The 18,968-nt window shown below is 40.9% G+C and overlaps 1 protein-coding gene across 1 annotated transcript; it reads right to left on the reverse strand.

Annotated features, from left to right (window-relative positions):
- Positions 1 to 12,854: 12,854 nt before the first annotated feature.
- LOC131471437 (alpha-N-acetylgalactosaminidase-like) lies at positions 12,855 to 18,251 on the reverse strand. Its single transcript, XM_058647990.1, has 9 exons — positions 18,161 to 18,251; positions 17,375 to 17,530; positions 16,449 to 16,589; positions 15,580 to 15,791; positions 15,386 to 15,480; positions 15,025 to 15,186; positions 14,161 to 14,358; positions 13,876 to 14,016; positions 12,855 to 13,181 (listed from the first exon to the last, which is right to left on the reverse strand). Exons 2-9 carry the CDS (start codon positions 17,527 to 17,529, stop codon positions 12,972 to 12,974), a joined length of 1,314 nt encoding a protein of 437 aa, XP_058503973.1. The 5' UTR covers position 17,530; positions 18,161 to 18,251; the 3' UTR covers positions 12,855 to 12,971.
- Between the last annotated feature and the right edge of the window lie 717 nt (positions 18,252 to 18,968).

Consider the following 18,968-nt stretch of genomic DNA (forward strand, 5'->3'; position numbering starts at 1 on the left):
ACATGACCTGCTTTTTGGAAGTAACAACACAAACTGGCCTCAGATGAAGGGAAACACACAGACCAAAGGGAAAGGGAGTTAACAAGGCACAGCTGACACACATGAGAACCTAACAGGGAACAGTTGTGTGAGTGATCAGGGTAGGTTAGTGGGAAGTAAGACACACAAGGCGGTAAACTGGTAGGTAAAACAGCAAGCAAGCGGCAGAAAGGAGGAAACTTCAAAGTAGGACAACAAAGGTAATGTCATAACAGAAATGCATGCCAGATGTGACACTCAAACAAGAGTGAGCCATCCCAGTGCACATCCACTGAGACATACCTGTTCAAATCTGCATGCTCTTTCTCTTGGTACTCAGTTCAAACTGGACATTATCGACTCTGAAATAAGCTTTAACCCTCCACCATCCACACGAAGCTCATGAATTAGTTGCACCCCAGACGTGGCAGCGCTTTTCTGTAAGGTGGCAGGAGTGTGACCTGCAAGAGCCTTGCTCATGAACGCCTCTGGCTTCGTCCACGTGTTTTTCATGCATTTCTAACCTCAGAAAATATGATATTCTGGATGCAGGGCATTTCATGATGTTACTACAGTAATTCTGTCGTATGCAAGTATTTGCTAATAAGCACAGAATATATTGAAGAGATGGGAAGCATATATATATGTCGGCTGTCGACAGTTATTCATGTGGTGTGACCTCACAACAACAGCAAGATTCCATATCACAAGACAAGTTGTGGAGTGTCAACTGCATGACTCTGAGTGTCATCTTCAGTTGTGCAGGGTCATCAGTCACCATTTTTTCCACATTTACATGTGAGACACAACACGTCACTGGCTCAAACCTGCAGGGATTTAAGTGCTAAGTCATGGTTTAGGAACCACATGGCATCCAGCAGTGTCAGTGGGTGGTTATGACCTTCTGCACTTTCAAGCCATATTTCATCGATGTTATGTAACACGGCAAAGGAATGAGAAAGTGGAGCTTACCTTTGTCTGTGGCTATCTAAAGGTCTACACAACCAGAGACTGTGTTGATTGAAATGTCTCCATACACATGGTGAATTGTGTTATGGCAGTTGTCTTAGGGACCGTACACATGAGAACAAGTTTAGGAGAAAGTTTTGTTTTGTATTTTATCTACCTGAAAGGCTGAACAGCTGTTTTAGAAAATGGTTAAAAATATTGTGAGGGGAAAGTTGTGTGTCCGTGTGGCTAAGGCCTGTGTATTTCACTGAAGCTTGTGTAGATACACCATGGACGGTACTCGTAGCAGATGTTGTTTGTCGTGGGTCAGATTGAATAGTTCCTCACAGAAGATACACTTTGCTCAGAATATTGTGTTCTCTGTTGTGCTACATTTATAACAACCTGTGCAACACTAACACAGAAGAAGGTCCCAAATGCAAATGTTGGCTTATGGAGGGTAAAGAGTCATATCAGTCAGGCTGTGATTTAATCTGATTCCCCTCTGATCCACCTGTGTCCCTGTCTGTGATAATATGATGTAAAGATGAGGCACTCAATCTCAATCCAAGAGAGATGAACTAGGCTGAGGTTTTGGCATTATTTTCACATTTTATTTTGAAGAATTTTGTGTAATTAATATGTTATTGTCTGAGTCTTATGAGGGTAAAGTGGATAATGCATAATGTAACCCATGTGACAAGAATTATGCAAATTAAGAGCATTGATTGCACATGGAACAAAGGAAAATGTGTATCCTTTTGTTTTGACTCTTTAGAAGCCAATGCCACAGGTAGAGCAGCTGCAGATGTACAATAAGTGGATGAATCTTGCAGGGAAACCAACAAATACCCAATAAAATACATCAAATTAATCAAATCTGATTTCTATGGATGAGAGTTGCTTCACCCAAAGTAAATGCATCAGAGTAGGTTTTCTCCAAGAAAGTTAATCAGTCATCTAAAGCTCAGACACCACCTTAAACTGCTGGCACTCAAAATATGAAATACCAAAAGATCAATCATCACTGGTCAGATTAGAGAGGAAACTATTAACTCTGACGGGTTTATTTTCTTTGTACAGTGACTCCACATTATTCCGTGTGACCCATCATGTGTGTTAGCGCAGATTTTTGCAACAATTTTAATATATTTTACTTATCCTTGGCCAACCGTTTTTATATAGGATTCAGCATCAGCTCCGCTTGCCCCTGGAACACATGCTTCTCAGAATAGAAGTGCCAATTACCAGAGTTGCTGTCTCCGTGGACATGTTGCTGTGTGAGGTGAATTCATTTGTAACATGAACTGGTGGTGAACCAGAGGCTTTTGTGTAGAGCTATGTTCGTCAGACACACAGTCACCTCACTGATTCTAGCCCTGGCTGAGTCATTGCGAGGCTAAAGGTCCAACACTGGCTTGCAGGAGGTAGAATATTGATAAACAAAGACGCTTTTAGTCCTTCACTGGAGCCCAGACGTGTTCTTGAAATTGTCCAGTGGGACTGTATGTGAGAATATTTTCTGAAACTTCTCCTGCCAGCTCGCTGGTCAAATCTCCAGGTAACATCAGAGAGAGCCAACACAAAAGAAAAGACGGCAGATAAATTATAGCTAGCAAGCAAGTGGGCGAGTGTTCAACCTCCTGCAGCTCAACCCAGGTGCCACCTCTCACCCAGACATTTCACACGTTCTCCTACAGTTGTAAATGTGTCAGACACACAGAGAATGTCCGCACCCAATTTTCTGGAAATGTACTAGTCCAAGTCTGAACACAGCTTTAAGGTATAATTGGGCAGGAACATTATAAAGTAGTTGATTGTTGAGTTTCAGCCACATTAAAATACTATTGTTTCCTATCATGTGACGGATGACGTGAGGCAACCTCCCCATGATTGAAACACTTTCCTTATAAATGACATGTTTTTATCACTTGTGAAGTGCTGAGTCAGCATTTCCAACGATTGTTTTCCAGTTTACTTTATTGTTATTTCATTTTCCTCTGACATTTTCAGCCACCATACACCAAAATGTCTAGTTTAGGATATTCTTTGTCTTTATTGCCTGACTCACTCAGTACTTAAACCCTAACCCTAACCATGCACAGTTTAATCAAGCTATGGCTGTAGTCCGACTAAGACAGGGAATCGGACAACTTGCCAAGTCTGAGTAGGTACCTGCTGTACTGCTGATAATCACAATACAAATTAGATCGAGCATGGCTCTTGTGGTTGCTGTGTTATACAAAGAAAGACACTGTCGCGGTATGATTTCTGCAATTTATACGTCGTCTCCTTCTACTTCCAGGTTAAAGACCGGGGAGGGATGTATACGCTTATTAGACTCCGGTTCAACTAATCGTAGACATGCAGGAGTAGTCAGACTATGAATCGCATTATCAGGTATGTTAGTCCAACTAAGACTAGCAAGAGTTTCGTCAGACTAACATGTTTACATGACATTAGCGATTGTTCCAGCACAAGGACCTAAGAGTAGAGTAGTTTTAGTAGAACAGCCAATAGGAGCACCCAATCTCTAGCTGCATTGTGATTGGTCAGAATCTCCCGTCACAGCCCAGAGGATCACTAACGGTCATTTCTGATATTTATTTCAGACATGAACTGAGCTTCCGCAGTGAGCGACACAGATGCAGCCTCGAGGTAGACATGTTGTCTCCTGCTGCAGACACAGATGCTGTCTGCATGAGTCAGGACTATGCGGATTAGGAGGAAATGTTTTTTTGGTTCTTCTTGGCACTTTCAGCCAAGGAGGCGAGCAGTGACATGAGACCTTCCGCAATCCTCAGGTGAACCTGCAGAGCTTTCTGAAAGGAGGACTCTAGGTCCTTGTTCCAGATGTTCATTGTCATCTTGCCGTCTCCCCGTGTGCAGCACGGAAATGTTGCCACATACGAAAAACACACCTCTGTGAAGGTCATCTTCAGCAGTTAGCTGTAGGCCACTGGACTTGCTTGAGTTGAGTTTAATATTTCAACTTTCATCTAAGAGGATTCTTCAGTTCTGGATTGTCTTTGATAAATTGCAGGAGGAACAGAAATTGAGTGAATCAGATTAGCAGAAACATAATGGACAGTTGTGCATGAGGGGTATGTTGCACTAAGTCCCTGGTCTAAATGTCTTCACGTCCCTGCAGGTGTCTGCGTTGACTTACAGTCACAGCTCACCAGGCTCCCAGTGCCTCACTCTAAAATGAGACCCGTGCTATAACAGTAAGCATGTGGTTAAATCTAAATTGGTGGATCGCTGTATTTGCGTGGGCGGCATTTTTTTTATCACAAGGAAAGTGAAAGCAGGGATTAGAGGAAAAATGCCTGTTTGTGCCGAGGGGAACTGTAATGACAGGGCGACAGACTGGAAGATGTGAACACTGTCATCTACATTGCACGACAACCTCAGGAGAATAGCGAGTCTGCCAATCATGCCTGGTCAGACAAACGCCACATTACTTTGCAGTAACAAGCTTTTTAACATGCAGTTACAGACAGGGACGAATGCGTTTGCTCAGCATTAAGGGAGTCATTTCAAGGTCCTTCAACTCTCAGCTCACTCACTGTGTCCTCACAGACTATTTTTAGGACGGAAACAACCTTTTTCCACAGAGAACGTGACAAATGATCTAATTGCAACAGGTCTGCGAGTAGGTGAAAGGCAATGAGGAGAGAATATATGTGCATATGCTGACCTGTTCCATAATATGCCGTAGTAGTAAACACACGCTACATATTCATTCTATGCAATTTGCTGTTTCCTGCGTTTTTTGATTTGTACATAAACTGTAACAAAGTCTGAAGGATACAGATGAATGCGGTGATGGATATGTGTGTTCTGCTATCTCGAGGCGCCACCGTTATTGTGGTGGTGAGTCACAGTGACTCACTACCTGCTACTGTCTTCTAACCATGTAAACAGTGGACACAGGACAGTCTTTGTGACAATAGCCTGAAGAAAGACAACTTCAACGCCACTTATTGCACCTCGCAAGTCTGTTTATTGGACAAACCTACAATCATAGTCAACAGATTCCCGTTTCTCAAAAACCTTCTTTATTTACGTCTCTCTCTGGGTCTAGGCTTAAACTCCATCGGTTCCTGCAGGACATCGACTTTAGTTTAAAAACACATCTAAAACATTAAGAGATGAGACAAAGTTTTTCTCAAGGTTCTCAAACAAAAATAATGATTTTGACAAATCAGACAAAGTACAAGTGCCATACAGAAACATTCAAGACACTTGACAGGATTGGACGTTGCCCTGTACGTCTTTGGGGCAGCAATGGATTCATTAATAAATTACCCTTGGTCTTAATTCCAGAGACAGGGACTTTTTTTCACAGTGATTTCGTAGTAATTTCCTGAAACAGCTACTCACTGTTAATAGTTAATAGAAATGTTATATATCTGCTCCCGGTCTCTTGCTTCTGTCTCTACCTCAACTTCCTTTCTGCCCCCCATTTTCCTTTCACCACAACCGGTCGAGGCAGATGCTGCACATCTTTAAATCTGGTTCTGTTTTTTCCTGTTAAAAAGTTGTTTTTTTTCTCTCCACTGATGCCTAGTGTTTGCTTATTGTGTGAACTGTTGGGTTGTAGGGTCTCTGCCTTACTATGTACAGTGCCCTAAAAATATTGTGGTTCAGCACGATACAAATAAAGTTGAATTGAATTCAATGTCAAATAATGTCACATGCTCTCTGCCTGTCTGCATGGCCAACCCGTCTTTGCACTCTTGTCCTCTTGGCTCTGTGTGAAGCCACGTTTGGTTTCTCCAGCGCTCACCGAGGTGGGATCACGTCTGTCACACCGTTCTCATGACTGCGCTGAAATGCTCTGGTTTATTTTAGTTCCAGTTTTCATACCGTGTACAAGTCACCACAGTGCGGGTGGAGGCCTTGTGAGTGTATGGTCAGCCTGACACTCGTCCAAACTGAGACACACCCCCTTTTCCATGTCCTCATGTGACCCAATGACCTCATATAGTCATACACACGCGACACACACCTTCTCTCCTAAATTCTTCCTTCAATTCCTTAGTATAACCACTACTTAAGTGCATACCTGGGACCTTAACCACTGACCCAAATATGAACTTTTAGCGGACATGCTTTGTTCCCAATTGGACAAGCTGTACCTAATTAACTGGTCTTTAGTTTTGACTGTCTCTCTCTCTCTCACACACACACTCACTTCGACATTAACACTTGGTCTTTCACAATGTAACACACACCCACTGACCTCCGAGCAGTTGTCCATGTCAGTCGTCGATTGTATCCTGATTGGAGAAAGTGTTGTGGGATACTGGAAATGTTTCTCTTAGATTTACTGTCGGACCTCTGAGGCTGGAAGACCCATGTTAGAACACAGAGCAACTGCTAACTATTGACTTTCCTAAAAGTTAATGTTTGAATTGAGAATTTTAAAGTTAGGCTAAAAGGCTAATATTGTAATATAAAATTGCAGTTCACCAAATTGATTGGTGAACTGGTTCAGGTGTTGAGTTTTTTTGTATTCAGTATTGTGTATGTGTATTTCAATTGCATTGTAAATGCAATTTCTGGCCACATCTTCCTCAAAAAGAAGATTTTTTGACCAGATTTCTGATACTGGTCAAAAATCACTCAGCGAATTCAGAGTAGATCTACAATCAGAGTAGATCTGATTGCATCAGATAAAAAATCTGATGCAATCCAAACATGCTATATATCACATACTTCACTATGCACAGACTGTTAATAGAGATCAGCAACAGTTTTTTTAGCAGAGTCATGTTCAAGTTCCATTTATTTCTTCTTTATGGCAGACTGCAACAATTTGTTGCACAGCTGGAGAATTACGTCTGTGAAATAGCTTGAAATGCACCAGCACATCGTATTGCACATCTGTATTGGACACGAAAAAAGTGGTATTGTGCCATCCCTGATGTCCCCTAGGAGACACAGAATTTGCTCTATCCACCATCACGACCAGTGAGACTGAGTGATCAGCTTCAACGGCAGAGGCTACAGCTCGACATCAGCTCCTGCTCCGTGTACTCAATCATGCACAGAGCTCCTCCTAGTGCTCAGCAGGACTGAGTGAGTGTACTAAGCAAGATTTCTTTGGGTCCAGTGACCCTCTTAATGACTAAATCTAAAGTGAACGCAGAGAGTAGAGGCATAAGCACGGAGACTTTTATTCTCCCTCTGGCTGCATGCAAATGAATTCTGTTCACTTCTACTGACTGTATGTAAAGCATATCTGAGTGAACTGAGTCACCTGTCACAAAAAAACTGTCTCTGCTTCAAACACACTATATATAGAAACCACATCTACCAGTCTGTGCCAGCTCCTTCAAGATCAGCTTGATATTTGGTCATTGCAATGAAACAGTTATCTTCAGTCAGGCAGTTCTGTTCATTTTTAATTTTTAAATCTCATTTTGTGATTTCTGTTGTATGTTCTTGGACTATGGTTTTTGTCAGTTTTCTGTTTTATTTTGTAGTTTGTCTTCCTTGTGTCATCATGTCTCATTTAACTTCCTGTGTTTCCCTGATGAACCACACCTGTTCCTAATTGTTGTCACCTGTTTCTTGTTAGCTCCCCTCCCTCTCTGGTTCTCCATTGTCTTTGGCAGTTTGTCCAGTCTGTTTTCTGTCAGCATCTTCGCCTCTTTGTGTCTCTTCCTCATGTGTGATTTTTGTCATGAAACCTGACCATGCCGCATTTACCTTTTCGTTGTTGTATAACTTTGTCTGACAACGGACCATCTTCTGTTCACCTATTAAGGAAATTGTTCTCCATTATATTATTAATTCATAATATCCTCCTCCTTATCTGGATTACTTATCAGAAGTTTTTTTTTTGTGCACAATCGTGCAAAAAGACAGAATGGAAATATAACTGCCCATTTACCATATTAACATTAACTTTAAGCCACCTGTTTTGTTTTAGTTGGGCATTAATTTGGTTAAATTATTCAGACAAATTTTCATTTACTTTCCATATTGACTTAAACTTGAATTAAAACCATACCTCAAATCTCTGACCTGTGTAATGCCGCAGTGGATACTCCTATCAACAGAGTAAGGATACTGGGCATATTGCACGCAGTTATCTTTTAATTGTCCTCAGGACTCAACTCAACTGCAGTAGATTATTTGAAACATGAGTCTCTGTAAATGGAAGCCAGATGTTGGGGAAAAGGTTAGAGAACCTCATGAAGGGACAGAGGGAGCACCTTCTCCCACTGAGTTCTAACATGAATTACATAAGATTGATGTTTTTCCATCACGGGTCAAGTGTTGAATTATCGGCCCTGTTAAAACTCTGCCACACTGGGGAGATTTCTGTAATAATCATGTGACACATTTCCTCAGAAGTGTTTGATCTGCGGTCAAACGGGCCATGGTTTGCTCTCAGAGGAACTGACTGAAGAAACCGCTCACATGTCCTACATTTATTTAGGTTACACGTCACATAGCACTTATGACTAGCACTTCATAGTTTGGCTTACTTGAAGCTCTTACTTACTTCTAGCTCTTATTTGTACCCAAATGTTTAAATGCACTTATTGTAAGTCGCTTTGGATAAAAGCGTCTGCGAAATGTAATGTAATGTAATGTAACGTTCACATATCTTCACATATCCAAGTACAAGAAAGCATTGTATGTTCTTTAATCAATTTTAATCCAAACAAATTACTTGACACTGATATTGACACTGTAGCTACAAGTTTATCATACACTCCCAAAGGTGCATAAAGCCTGCACACCAGCACATGGACAAAAGCATTGAGAAATCTGACTATTACACCAACAGGGACTGTAATGACAGTACTTTAATATGGAGTCGGTCCCCCTTTTGCAGCTTTAACAGCTTCCACACTTCTTGGAAGACTTTCCTCAAGATTTGGAAGTGTTTCTATGTGAATTTGTGGTGTCCATTCATTTTGTGGAGCATTTATGAGGTCAGGCACTGGTGTTGGACGAGAAGGCTTGGCTCACAATCTCTGTTCCAGTTCATCCCAAAGGTGCTTGAGGGGATTGAGGTCAAGACTCTGTGCAGACCAGTCAAGTTCTTTCACACCAAACTTTATAGTCTTTATAGTCCTTGCTATGTGCACTGGGACACAGTCATGTTGGAATAGAAAAGGGCCTTTAATCAAACTCTTGCCACAAAATTGAAAGCATAGCATTGTCTGAAATGTCTTGGTATGGTGAAGAGTTAAGATTGTCCTCCATTGGAGATAAGGGGTCTAGAGCCCAAAGCCTGATTGAAACACCTGAATTCAATACTTAACAGGTGTGGCCAAATACTTGTGTCCATATTGTGTAGTTGGCTATGACAGATGCTGTTCTCCTAACCTCCAATAGCTGCTTGTTGGATAATATATTTGCATTTGAAACCCCTTTTCAACTCTGCTGATCAATTATTATTATTGATCAGAACTCTTCATTCAAATCTGAAATCACTAAACCTGTTCTTCATTTTAACAAAGCACTTCAGCTTGGAGCAGCTCGACTTCGTGGGCTCATGTGGCTGCTCTACCCTGATAGTAATGGCCGGCAAAATGAAAAGCAAGATGTTCCAAAATGCAATTGTACAGCTCATGCTTTTAGTGTAGGTCAGACCTTGTCTTTGACTGTGGAAATACAGGGGAAATGTGTTAGAAATTTAACTTTTTTTTTCCATGAAACCTGCTGTGGTTAATAAAAAGACTTTTAAGTGCAATGTTAAAAATGTGCTTAATACAAATACAACAAATCTGAATTTCCCAAAGACAGATGAAAAAATAATTAAAGACACATTCAGAAGTAAGTCACTGCATAAGTTCCTCAGATTCATCTATGGCAGCCAGCATAGACACTTGTACGGGGACACAGAATGACACTGTTAGCCATTTAGTCTGCGGTGGCTGTGTTTGAGTTATGTCTAGTTAAGCGTGTAACTGGGCTGTACACCATAATTGCTTCAATAATGGGTCAAATGCTTAATTGGTGTGGTCAAGATGCAGAAATGCTAAAGAACATCAGTGGATGTCAGTGATTCTGGTCTGAAAAGGAAACTTTAATCACACAGAATGATATAAAACTACAAATAATAATAGTAAAAACAGTATTATTAACAATAATGATACATTAAAGTGAAATGAAAGTCCAGCCGTGTTCAATCAACAATGTATACAACAACTGGAAAAGCTGAAACAGCTTGTTGCAGTTTAAAATCCCGCACTGAACCTCACGACCCCAACAATGTTATTTCATCTCAGTTTGTTTGTTTAAACTTAAACCGAACAACCTAACTTGATACATGCACAGGATGCACAAACCATAGGAATGAGGACATGTTGGGAAAGTGAAGACGTTCTGCTGTCCCTTAAGACGAGGTTTTAGGGTTAGGGTTAGGCATTTAGTTGCGATGGTTCAAGTTAGGGTAAAGGGCTAGAGAATGCATTATGTCTCTAAGTGACCTCACTACAAATGCTGCACAAACGTGTGTGTGACTGAAATGTATGTGTCTGTGAGTACGAGCTGTTGAATACATTATGCCAATGAACCGTCTCCATAGGAACAGTAAAAAGACTGTGTTTAGTCTGCTGATCTGATTCGCCTGTGTGTGAATACACATGCCAACCCCTGTTGAAAAAGAGTTAAAAAAAAACAACCCAAAAAACCCCAGAGAAACCATGCAAACAACATGCTGTTTGAGTTTGCTGAAGACACACATGTCAAATTTGTCTTAGATGATGTGGAAAAATTATGGAGCTGTGGAAGTTTAAAATTATCCACAGTCGAGTTTTCCCAACAGCTGTAGAGCTGAATTCTGGAGAACTTGTATCACTTACTGTGTGTGAGTGAGGAGTGGGGGTTAAGGATAGATTTAGATTTGGATTAGATTAGATTCTTTATAGTCATTGTACACATGGACATGGTGCAATGAAACTTTTGGAGAGGTTTCGCTTAAGGGGCATACATTCATTCATCCATACATGTGTGTGTTGTAGCCCTAAAGGTAACGTTAATTTAGTTGTCGACCATTTTTTGAAAATCAAAATGACCACAAAGGTCATTTCTTATTACCTGTAATTGGCTGCATGGCAATCAAAGCAACTACGCTGCATCACCTAAACTTTTTAAAACGGTCACATGGTCATTAGTGTCTGTTCTTTGTCATCACAAGACAAAAAGGTACAAATACTGACTGAGGAACAAACTCCATAGAGTCTCTGCACGTTTGGTTTATTTTTGGACCTAATGTTGATGGTTCCTGTAATGATGTTCCATCAGTGATGGAAGTGCAAACTGTCAGCACTCCAGGGTTTTTGAACTTGATATGTAAGTTTCCTGTTGCCGAGTATGTTTTTGTTCCAACAAGCTGAAAACAGCCGAGTGGCTCTTTGCTTCTGTAAATATTTTAGTGTGTGTCAGCTCCTATACTGTACATCCAAACACACATGTGTGAGACTGTCAGCGCATTTGATGTCTTCCTTTTGTGGATTCACCCATGAATGATGGCAGCTGGCAGAGAGGGGCGCTGACCCACACCGCTCAGGAAGACCTGAAGGGGCTCTGCAGTGGGAAACATGTGGGTGGACATGGATCGCTTGCTCAGGCTCAGCAGATCTTGGGGCCACAGGAAGAGCCAAGGAAGAGCCTGGGGTGCAGAACAGCGCAGCTGGTAGAGAGGGTCAACCTGGCACAGAAATACTCTTCAACACTGAAATAATGTGAACGGAATCTGTGTGTGTGTGTTTATATTTGTTGCTTTTTGAGGACCAAAAATCGTACAAACAATACGGAGTGAGGATATTTTGGCTGGTCCTCACATTTTTAAGAGCTTAGTATTGGGTTAGGGTAAGGGTTACGGTTAGTTGTGATGATCAAGTTTAGGGCAGTGTTTCTCTCGTGTTGCTGGGGACCCACTGCCCTGCACGTCTTAGTTTCCCTGCTAACACACCTGATTCAAATAGTCAGCTCATCAACAAGCTCTGCAAAAGCCTAGTACCGACATATTACTTTGATTCAGGTGTGTTAGAGCAGTGAAACATCTAAAACGTGCAGGGCAGTGGGCCCAGAGGACCAGGATTGAGAAACACTGGTCTAGGGAATGCATTATGTCTATGAAGGCCCTCACTTTGAATGCTGCACAAACGTGTGTGTGTATACTTGTATTTGTTGCTTTGTGAGGACCAACAATTGTATAAACCATACAGAGTGAGGACATTTTGGGAAAGTGGGTACATTTTTGCTGGTCTTCAGATTTTTAAAGGGCTTATGGAGGGGGTGGGGTTAAAACCTGGGGTTAGGGTTAGAATTGGTTTTCATTTCCCTTGTGTGTGAGGGAGAGAGATCAATTTTTAGCCTCAAGATGGCAGAAAAGGTCCAAAATGAGCTAACACATTAGTTATTGGTGAAGTTTCATGTTGCAGCTAAATAGCCCTCACTTCACTCTTCCCTTCCAAGTGTGTTGTAGTTTATGTCAAAGCTCAAAGGATGTTTTATTTGTCTTTTGTGGGCAGTTGTAAAAACGTGGTGGTCCAAAATGTCAAGTCAATTGTATTTACTGTATATAGATGGTGGTCTCCATGCAGCTGACCCAGCTCCTGATATAAATATTAAAGGGTCATAAAAAACAATTCATACAATCAGGTGATCAGTGCACTCAGCATGTGTGTACAATTCAACATGAGCAGGACTTTATTTTACTTTACACACATTCACAGCCCCCTCTAGTGGAGCCTGGTTAAACTTGGACCTGATAGTTTTAGACAATGTACAAAATTGTGAATGATCTCCAACACTGACCATGGAGTGGAAATGTAATACATATATTATAACTAAGCTAAATTGCAGCAGTGATAAGAGCTAGTGTTTCTCATACGGACGAGAAGTTGAGCCACAGTTGAACACATTGTATTTGATTCCAATAAAAACATTCATCACTTATCAAGTTGGCATCGATTGAGTCAGTCAGCATTTGATCATGTATCGTGAATCAGCGTCTTTTTGGTCCTTCATAACACAGTGTGATGCTCAGCTTTAAATTTGCGGAATACATTTGTCTTCTTGTGCTGCTGCTGGTGGTGGAGTCTTTCAACCTGTTGTCGGGACTGTTTTCGTGGGGAGATGTACCACATGACCACACCGGTGGGGTTTATGGAGACTGTAAAGACGGTGGTGGCATTTAACCCTTTCACTGTTGAGGACGTAAACACGTCATAAACCTAAAAGCAGGAAAAGAACATATTTGAGGCTGATTACAACAAATGTAACTCATATTTGATCTTTTGAGATGAAGCAAATGTGCTTGACAGAAGAATTCAAACTCTCACTTAAGTAAATACTCCAAAGGTCCGGGACAAAGGTCCAAGGTCCTTGACATTTAGGAGGACAGTGTATAAGAGACAATGCCAATTATCATTTTGTAACGTGTTACTACGTTTCGTGAAACTAAATGTATTTTTACTGTGATACGTCGTAGAGGTACGCGACTTCTTTGTCCCTTTTGCTTTGTGCCGTAGATTCCTTATTATATTTATTTATTTATATATATATATATTTTATTATGTTTTCTTGTCACATGTAAATACATTTTGTGGAAGTGGAAGCTGAATTCGTTAGCCGAAAAAGTACAGCTCTGTCCACACAAATCAAATGCTTAAACCACCAAAGGACAAAGAGGAAACAGCAAATAATGTGGGAAACTGGTTTATAGTATGCAAACACTACTGTACATCCCTGATGTGCATGACAAAGGGAGTTGTGAGCAGAGTAGTCCTCTGTTTGTTGCACTCTGCAGTCTCTCTATTAGATGTCACGAACATCTACACACCAATGTCCTAAATTTTTGTTCCCACCAACAACTCAACACAGCACATAAAAAAATAAAATAAAAATGATCTTTGGACATAGACAAACCTCATAGTTGCCAGGTTCATACTGGAGTTTTGCCAGAGAAGTGTGGTAGAGGTAGGGCATGTCTGTCCGATGGCTCAGAAACACAAGCGAGCTGGCTGAGTTAGACAGAGGCCTCCAGAACACCTCGATGTGGCTCTTCTCCTGTTCAGCAACACACACAAATATAAATAAAATACACACCTTGATGTTATTGTAGAACTAAGCTCTCTCAGAAGGAGTTCACCAGCCCTCACATTGTTGATTCTTTACTTTTTAATTTCTCTGTATATAACTCATGTGTCAGACCTGCAGCAGGCGTCTGCCCTGTATACCCAGGGGGTCCTGGTTGATGGTAATGGCCATTTTGTTTTGAAGGATTGCCCTTGCGCTGTTGTCCAGGTTTCGCAGGTCATTAGACATGACGAGAGGGGCTGCCATTATCGCCCAAAGAGCCATCTGAGAGCGAGCCTGGTCCACACTGAGACCAAAGTTGCCAATGATGAGCTGTGGAGAAATAACAACTGTATGAATTCAAAGAAGTTAGTCTTCTACAGTGAATACACTGAGGCTAAATCCATACTACAATGTATTTGTTGTATGCTGCAGTTTTTTCTCTCATATCATTTACTGACTATCAGCAAGGACAATTCTTGGTGTTAAGTGTCTTGCCCACACTAAAATTAGCAGGTATACTTGGATTCTTGAATCTAAAAATAGCAAAAAAAATGTTAATGAAAATGAAAAATTGCCAGTGACTGCTCTGCTATTTGGTGTTTTTATGTTAAATATTGAGCACTGTCCCAAATTACAAAAAACAATTAATGGCTCACTGCTAAGCTAAAGACTGGAGGATGAATGTGCAAATGATGGAAGTTGAATTGCTGTCAAAAAATAAAGCTTACAAAGGAGATATTACCTACTCACTCTGGTGAGCATGGTTGTGTGCCCACTAATGCCAATGAGCCAAAACTGAGAACTACCTTGAAGAGTTATTTGACTCAGGAGTGAATGCCAACTAAATACTTTCATTGGTAAAGGGGTGAGGAGGTAAGCAGTTTGAAAGGGGGCCACGACTCGAACCTCAACAATCTGGGCAGTAGACCTACTGAACCTCCTGAGCCCCTGTCCTTATGGTGATCTGCACAGGGAGACAAATCCATTATACTGTACCATGTCGGGGTCATTCCATCGCCCGGGCCCTGCAGCTGGCTGCAGATCATCCTGGTTGTTGGCAAACCACCCAATGATGTCTTGCACACTGTCCCATGAATCCTGGATGTCGTCATAATTCCTCCACAGATGACAAATCTCCCCCAGCAGAGAGTAGTTCACCTGCACAAGCATAGTGTCATCCATTCAAGCACATCTATAGTCAAATACCAGAACCTGGACTTCATACTGACAACTTCTCCATGGAGTGAATGCTAATTATAAGAGGGACACCAGTCATTACAGTAAATCTAGAACATGCGTGCCTTGTTCTGTATTAAGTCCCAAAGTCCCAGCTCTTGGGTTTGACAGTGACACTCACATTAGGTGGAAGTCCCCCTACATAGGCAGGCCAACTGCATGAGTATCCTATTGGTCTGCCTGTAGCGTTCAAAGCCTTGGACATCAGAGGGTAACCTGTGGGACACAAGACAAAAACAACCTATAGTTGGTCCTTGATCTCCAAAAATGTAAAGTTTATGACAACTTCATTCAACAATAGGTCAGCGGTCTTACCCAGCATGTGTTCTATGGGATTAGAGAAACAACCGTCAAACTTCAGATAGTCTACTCCCCAGCTAGCAAAGGTCTGGGCATCAATCACAATTTTGTCCAATGGGGTGCCAGGGTATCTCATACATGTGTGAGAGCCCATGTCTGCATAGATGCCTAGCTTCAGTCCTCGGTCATGGATGTACCTTGCCAGTTTTGCAATGCCCCCTGGGAACCTCGGGGGAGAGCAAACACAGGAACATTTCATGCATCAACTGATACGATACCAGAGAATGACTCTGACTGTGTTTCAGGCTGAGGCCACGGCTCATGTTTTCATTGCTGGGCTACATTTTTAGGATAAGTGCAATACTAACACTGTAATATGACAGGTGCATGTATTGTGCGTGTACTTATTTGTCACGCTACCCAGGATGTAATAGTTTCCCTAAGGGGAAGATCGAGTTCCTATCCTTTCTCCATAAAGCATGTGTGGTTGTCAGTAATCCCTTAATATGACAGTGGAACGTGACAAACATAAATAAGACGTAATTGGGTCACAAAGTTAAACCTTGTGACCCAATTAAATCTTATTTACTGACTAAACAAATACAAGTTCTGACCCAGATTATTTAAGTGTCATAATCATTTCACAATTAACTGCATCAGTGTGAACTGATATAATCCATCATAAGTGTCTAAGTGTTCAAATCTGCCAAAGGATAAAAGCAAGCATTTGAAAATGAACCACTGTATGTACATAATAACAGATTTGTGACAAAGTGTAGGCCTATACTTTAGAAGGTCATCAAATTATTTTTGATTCAATTTCTTCCTAGAGAATTACTGTTTGTTCATGAGTGTTGATGGATCACAGTGAAGTAAACACCAACCTGGAGGGATCAGGCTGGAGCCTCCCTTGTTCATCTCTCTGCATAGACGTCCAGCAATCATCTATCATTACATACTCATAGCCCAGTTCTCTCCAGCCATCCTCCACCAGCCGGTCAGCCATGTCTCTGAACAGCTTCTCACTGCAGGCGAGAGAAGAAGAAAAAAAAACGGCGCTCATCAGTTATGGAGGAGACACATTTACAGGTTTTTGCATCATCTCTGTTTTCAGGTCACATGTTATGCATTCTTCTGTTAGTTTCCTTAAAGTTCTTGTGTTCTATAGCTGCAACTAATAGTTATCTCGTAGAACAGGAATATTTAATTTTCTATCAATTATTTATGACTGCATTGACCACATGCTTTTATTGCTGCACACTTGGTGACATCTCCAAGGTCTGGGCCTTAGACCTCTCAAAATGTCTCCAAAAGGTGCATAGAGGTCCATTGTGTGACATTTGAAAGCTTTTAAAGGTGGGAATCACATATATTAGTCATAGGTATGTTTGTTTAAGAGTGAAAGTGTTTTAAAATGAAAATCATTTTCTGTAATCCTGTAAATTATGTTACCTTTTAGAGGAAAATAGACAATACTATGGTGCATATACGGACTCCGGTGTAAATAACAGTGTATTATCCAGTGGATGCAGATGAAGCCTCTGAACTTACAGTTGCAAATGCTGCCAAATCACGATTCTGGAGGCTTCAACGCGGGATTTCAGATTGTCATGGGTGACTTCACAAACGGATCATCACTTGAGCAAATTTCACCGTCTTACATTGGCATGTTTATACAACAGCTGACAAACCAGCCTGCAGCTTGTTATGCAAATGGACAAGAATGGATCCACACATGGTTCATGTGGAGTCATTTCAGTTCAGAATATCCAGTGAAAACTAAATCCGACTTTTTCCCAGTGAATCATACCCGATGCAGTTCTGCGGGTCATCTTTACAGTCGATGTCACAGCGAAAGCGCTCCCACGCCATCCAGCCCATAGGTGGAGTCTTGAGCATTCCATTGTCCAGCGCTGCAGTCAGAGAGATCATGGCAAGGAGCAGAGCTACTGATGAGGGCCCCATTCTATGAGAAGACAATACAATGTTTACTGACATACAGAAGCACACACACAGTCAGAATGTTCCTTGACACTGACACTGGTCACTTTGTTTTGTTGTATTATTGTAATATTGTGGTAATATCTTCTTATTTCTACGGTAATGTTGTAATGAAAAGATACTATTACAGTATTTCCATGTTATTTCCAAAGTAATATCAAGCTAAGAGCATGGTAATCACAGTAACTACAGTCTAGCGTCAGTATAATCAAAATGTATAATTACTAAATATGAGATTCATCCCTCTCTTAGGTCCCACACACATACATTCATTGTTATTATGAAGCTACTACCAGTGTTAACTATGTAACAGTGAATTTAACACTATAGCCTTCAGTTTTTACCATGAAACAGTCACAACTCTCGCTATTATGGATTAACAACGACAATTTTCCATTATGAGGTCGAGTTTGTTTTTACATTACAATAAAGGTGAATGATATAATAAGTAATTTGAGCATGTATTCCTGAACAAACAAAATCTAAACTGTTGAACCAATGTTGCTCCAGGAGGAGTTTTAACATGCAGGAGAATCATACGTCGTGTATTTAAACCCTATGCAAAGAAGAGAATGAGCATGGTGGTGTGTATTACCTGTTTACTAAAGATCCTGCAGTCTTCTCTTCTTCCTGGAATTTGCCCCGAGCAGCAACACTCACTCACTTCCTGATATGTTAAACTGTGTGTCATGTGACTGCTCTGCTCTGTGTCACATGATGAAACAGGAAACATTTAGTAATCTGATCCTCGTGTACTTTGGACCGATGTGTTGTGCTGGGTCTTTTACAGCTTCACCATGAGGTTTGACACAGGAAATGCAAACATAATTAACACCTATGAAATACTGGATTTGTTTGGTTTTTTGCTGTTTGTGCTGCAGTAAAACATAAACTGGGAAGTATTTTCTTTTCAGAGAGGCCTAGTTTTGTCAGTGGTTACTATCATATTATGTATTTAGATGGTTTTGTTTCTTTAGATATTTCTATTTTTATTCATTTATTTGTTAATTGTTGTTACTTTATTGTCATTTCACACGTACAAGTCTTCAGATGATATCAAATAAATAAATAATGAAACATGGTTTAATAAATTCAATGGGGCAGCCCATCGCCAAGTCGAGTAGGAGCTTATAACTGGAGTGTTGCTGGTTTGAGTCCCGCCAAGTCAAGGACTGGGGTACCCTTGAGCAACGTACCCAATCCCCATTGCTCAATGATAACTGGACACTCTAAATTGACCCCAGCCAATCTCTGCCAAACCAAATACACAGATCAACCGCTGTGGCGACCACAAGACAGGGAGAAGCCAAATGAAGAAGAAAAATAAAGCTTCTATTATTAATAACTAAACATAAATGAGATAGTGTGCTTTATCAGGTTATGATAAAGTACAATCATTTCTT

The sequence above is a fragment of the Solea solea genome, chromosome 13 (genome assembly GCF_958295425.1).
Source record: "Solea solea chromosome 13, fSolSol10.1, whole genome shotgun sequence".
Taxonomy (NCBI): Eukaryota; Metazoa; Chordata; class Actinopteri; order Pleuronectiformes; family Soleidae; genus Solea; species Solea solea.

Coding starts and splice junctions, on each gene's coding strand:
- LOC131471437 (XM_058647990.1), bottom strand. CDS start 17,529: ATGGGGCCCTCATCAGTAGCTCTGCTCCTTGCCATGATCTCTCTGACT. Junction 16,590..17,374: donor GACCCGCAGAACTGCATCGG/GTATGATTCACT, acceptor TCTCGCCTGCAG/TGAGAAGCTGTTCAGAGACA. Junction 14,359..15,024: donor GATGGAATGACCCCGACATG/GTACAGTATAAT, acceptor ATTTCTCCACAG/CTCATCATTGGCAACTTTGG.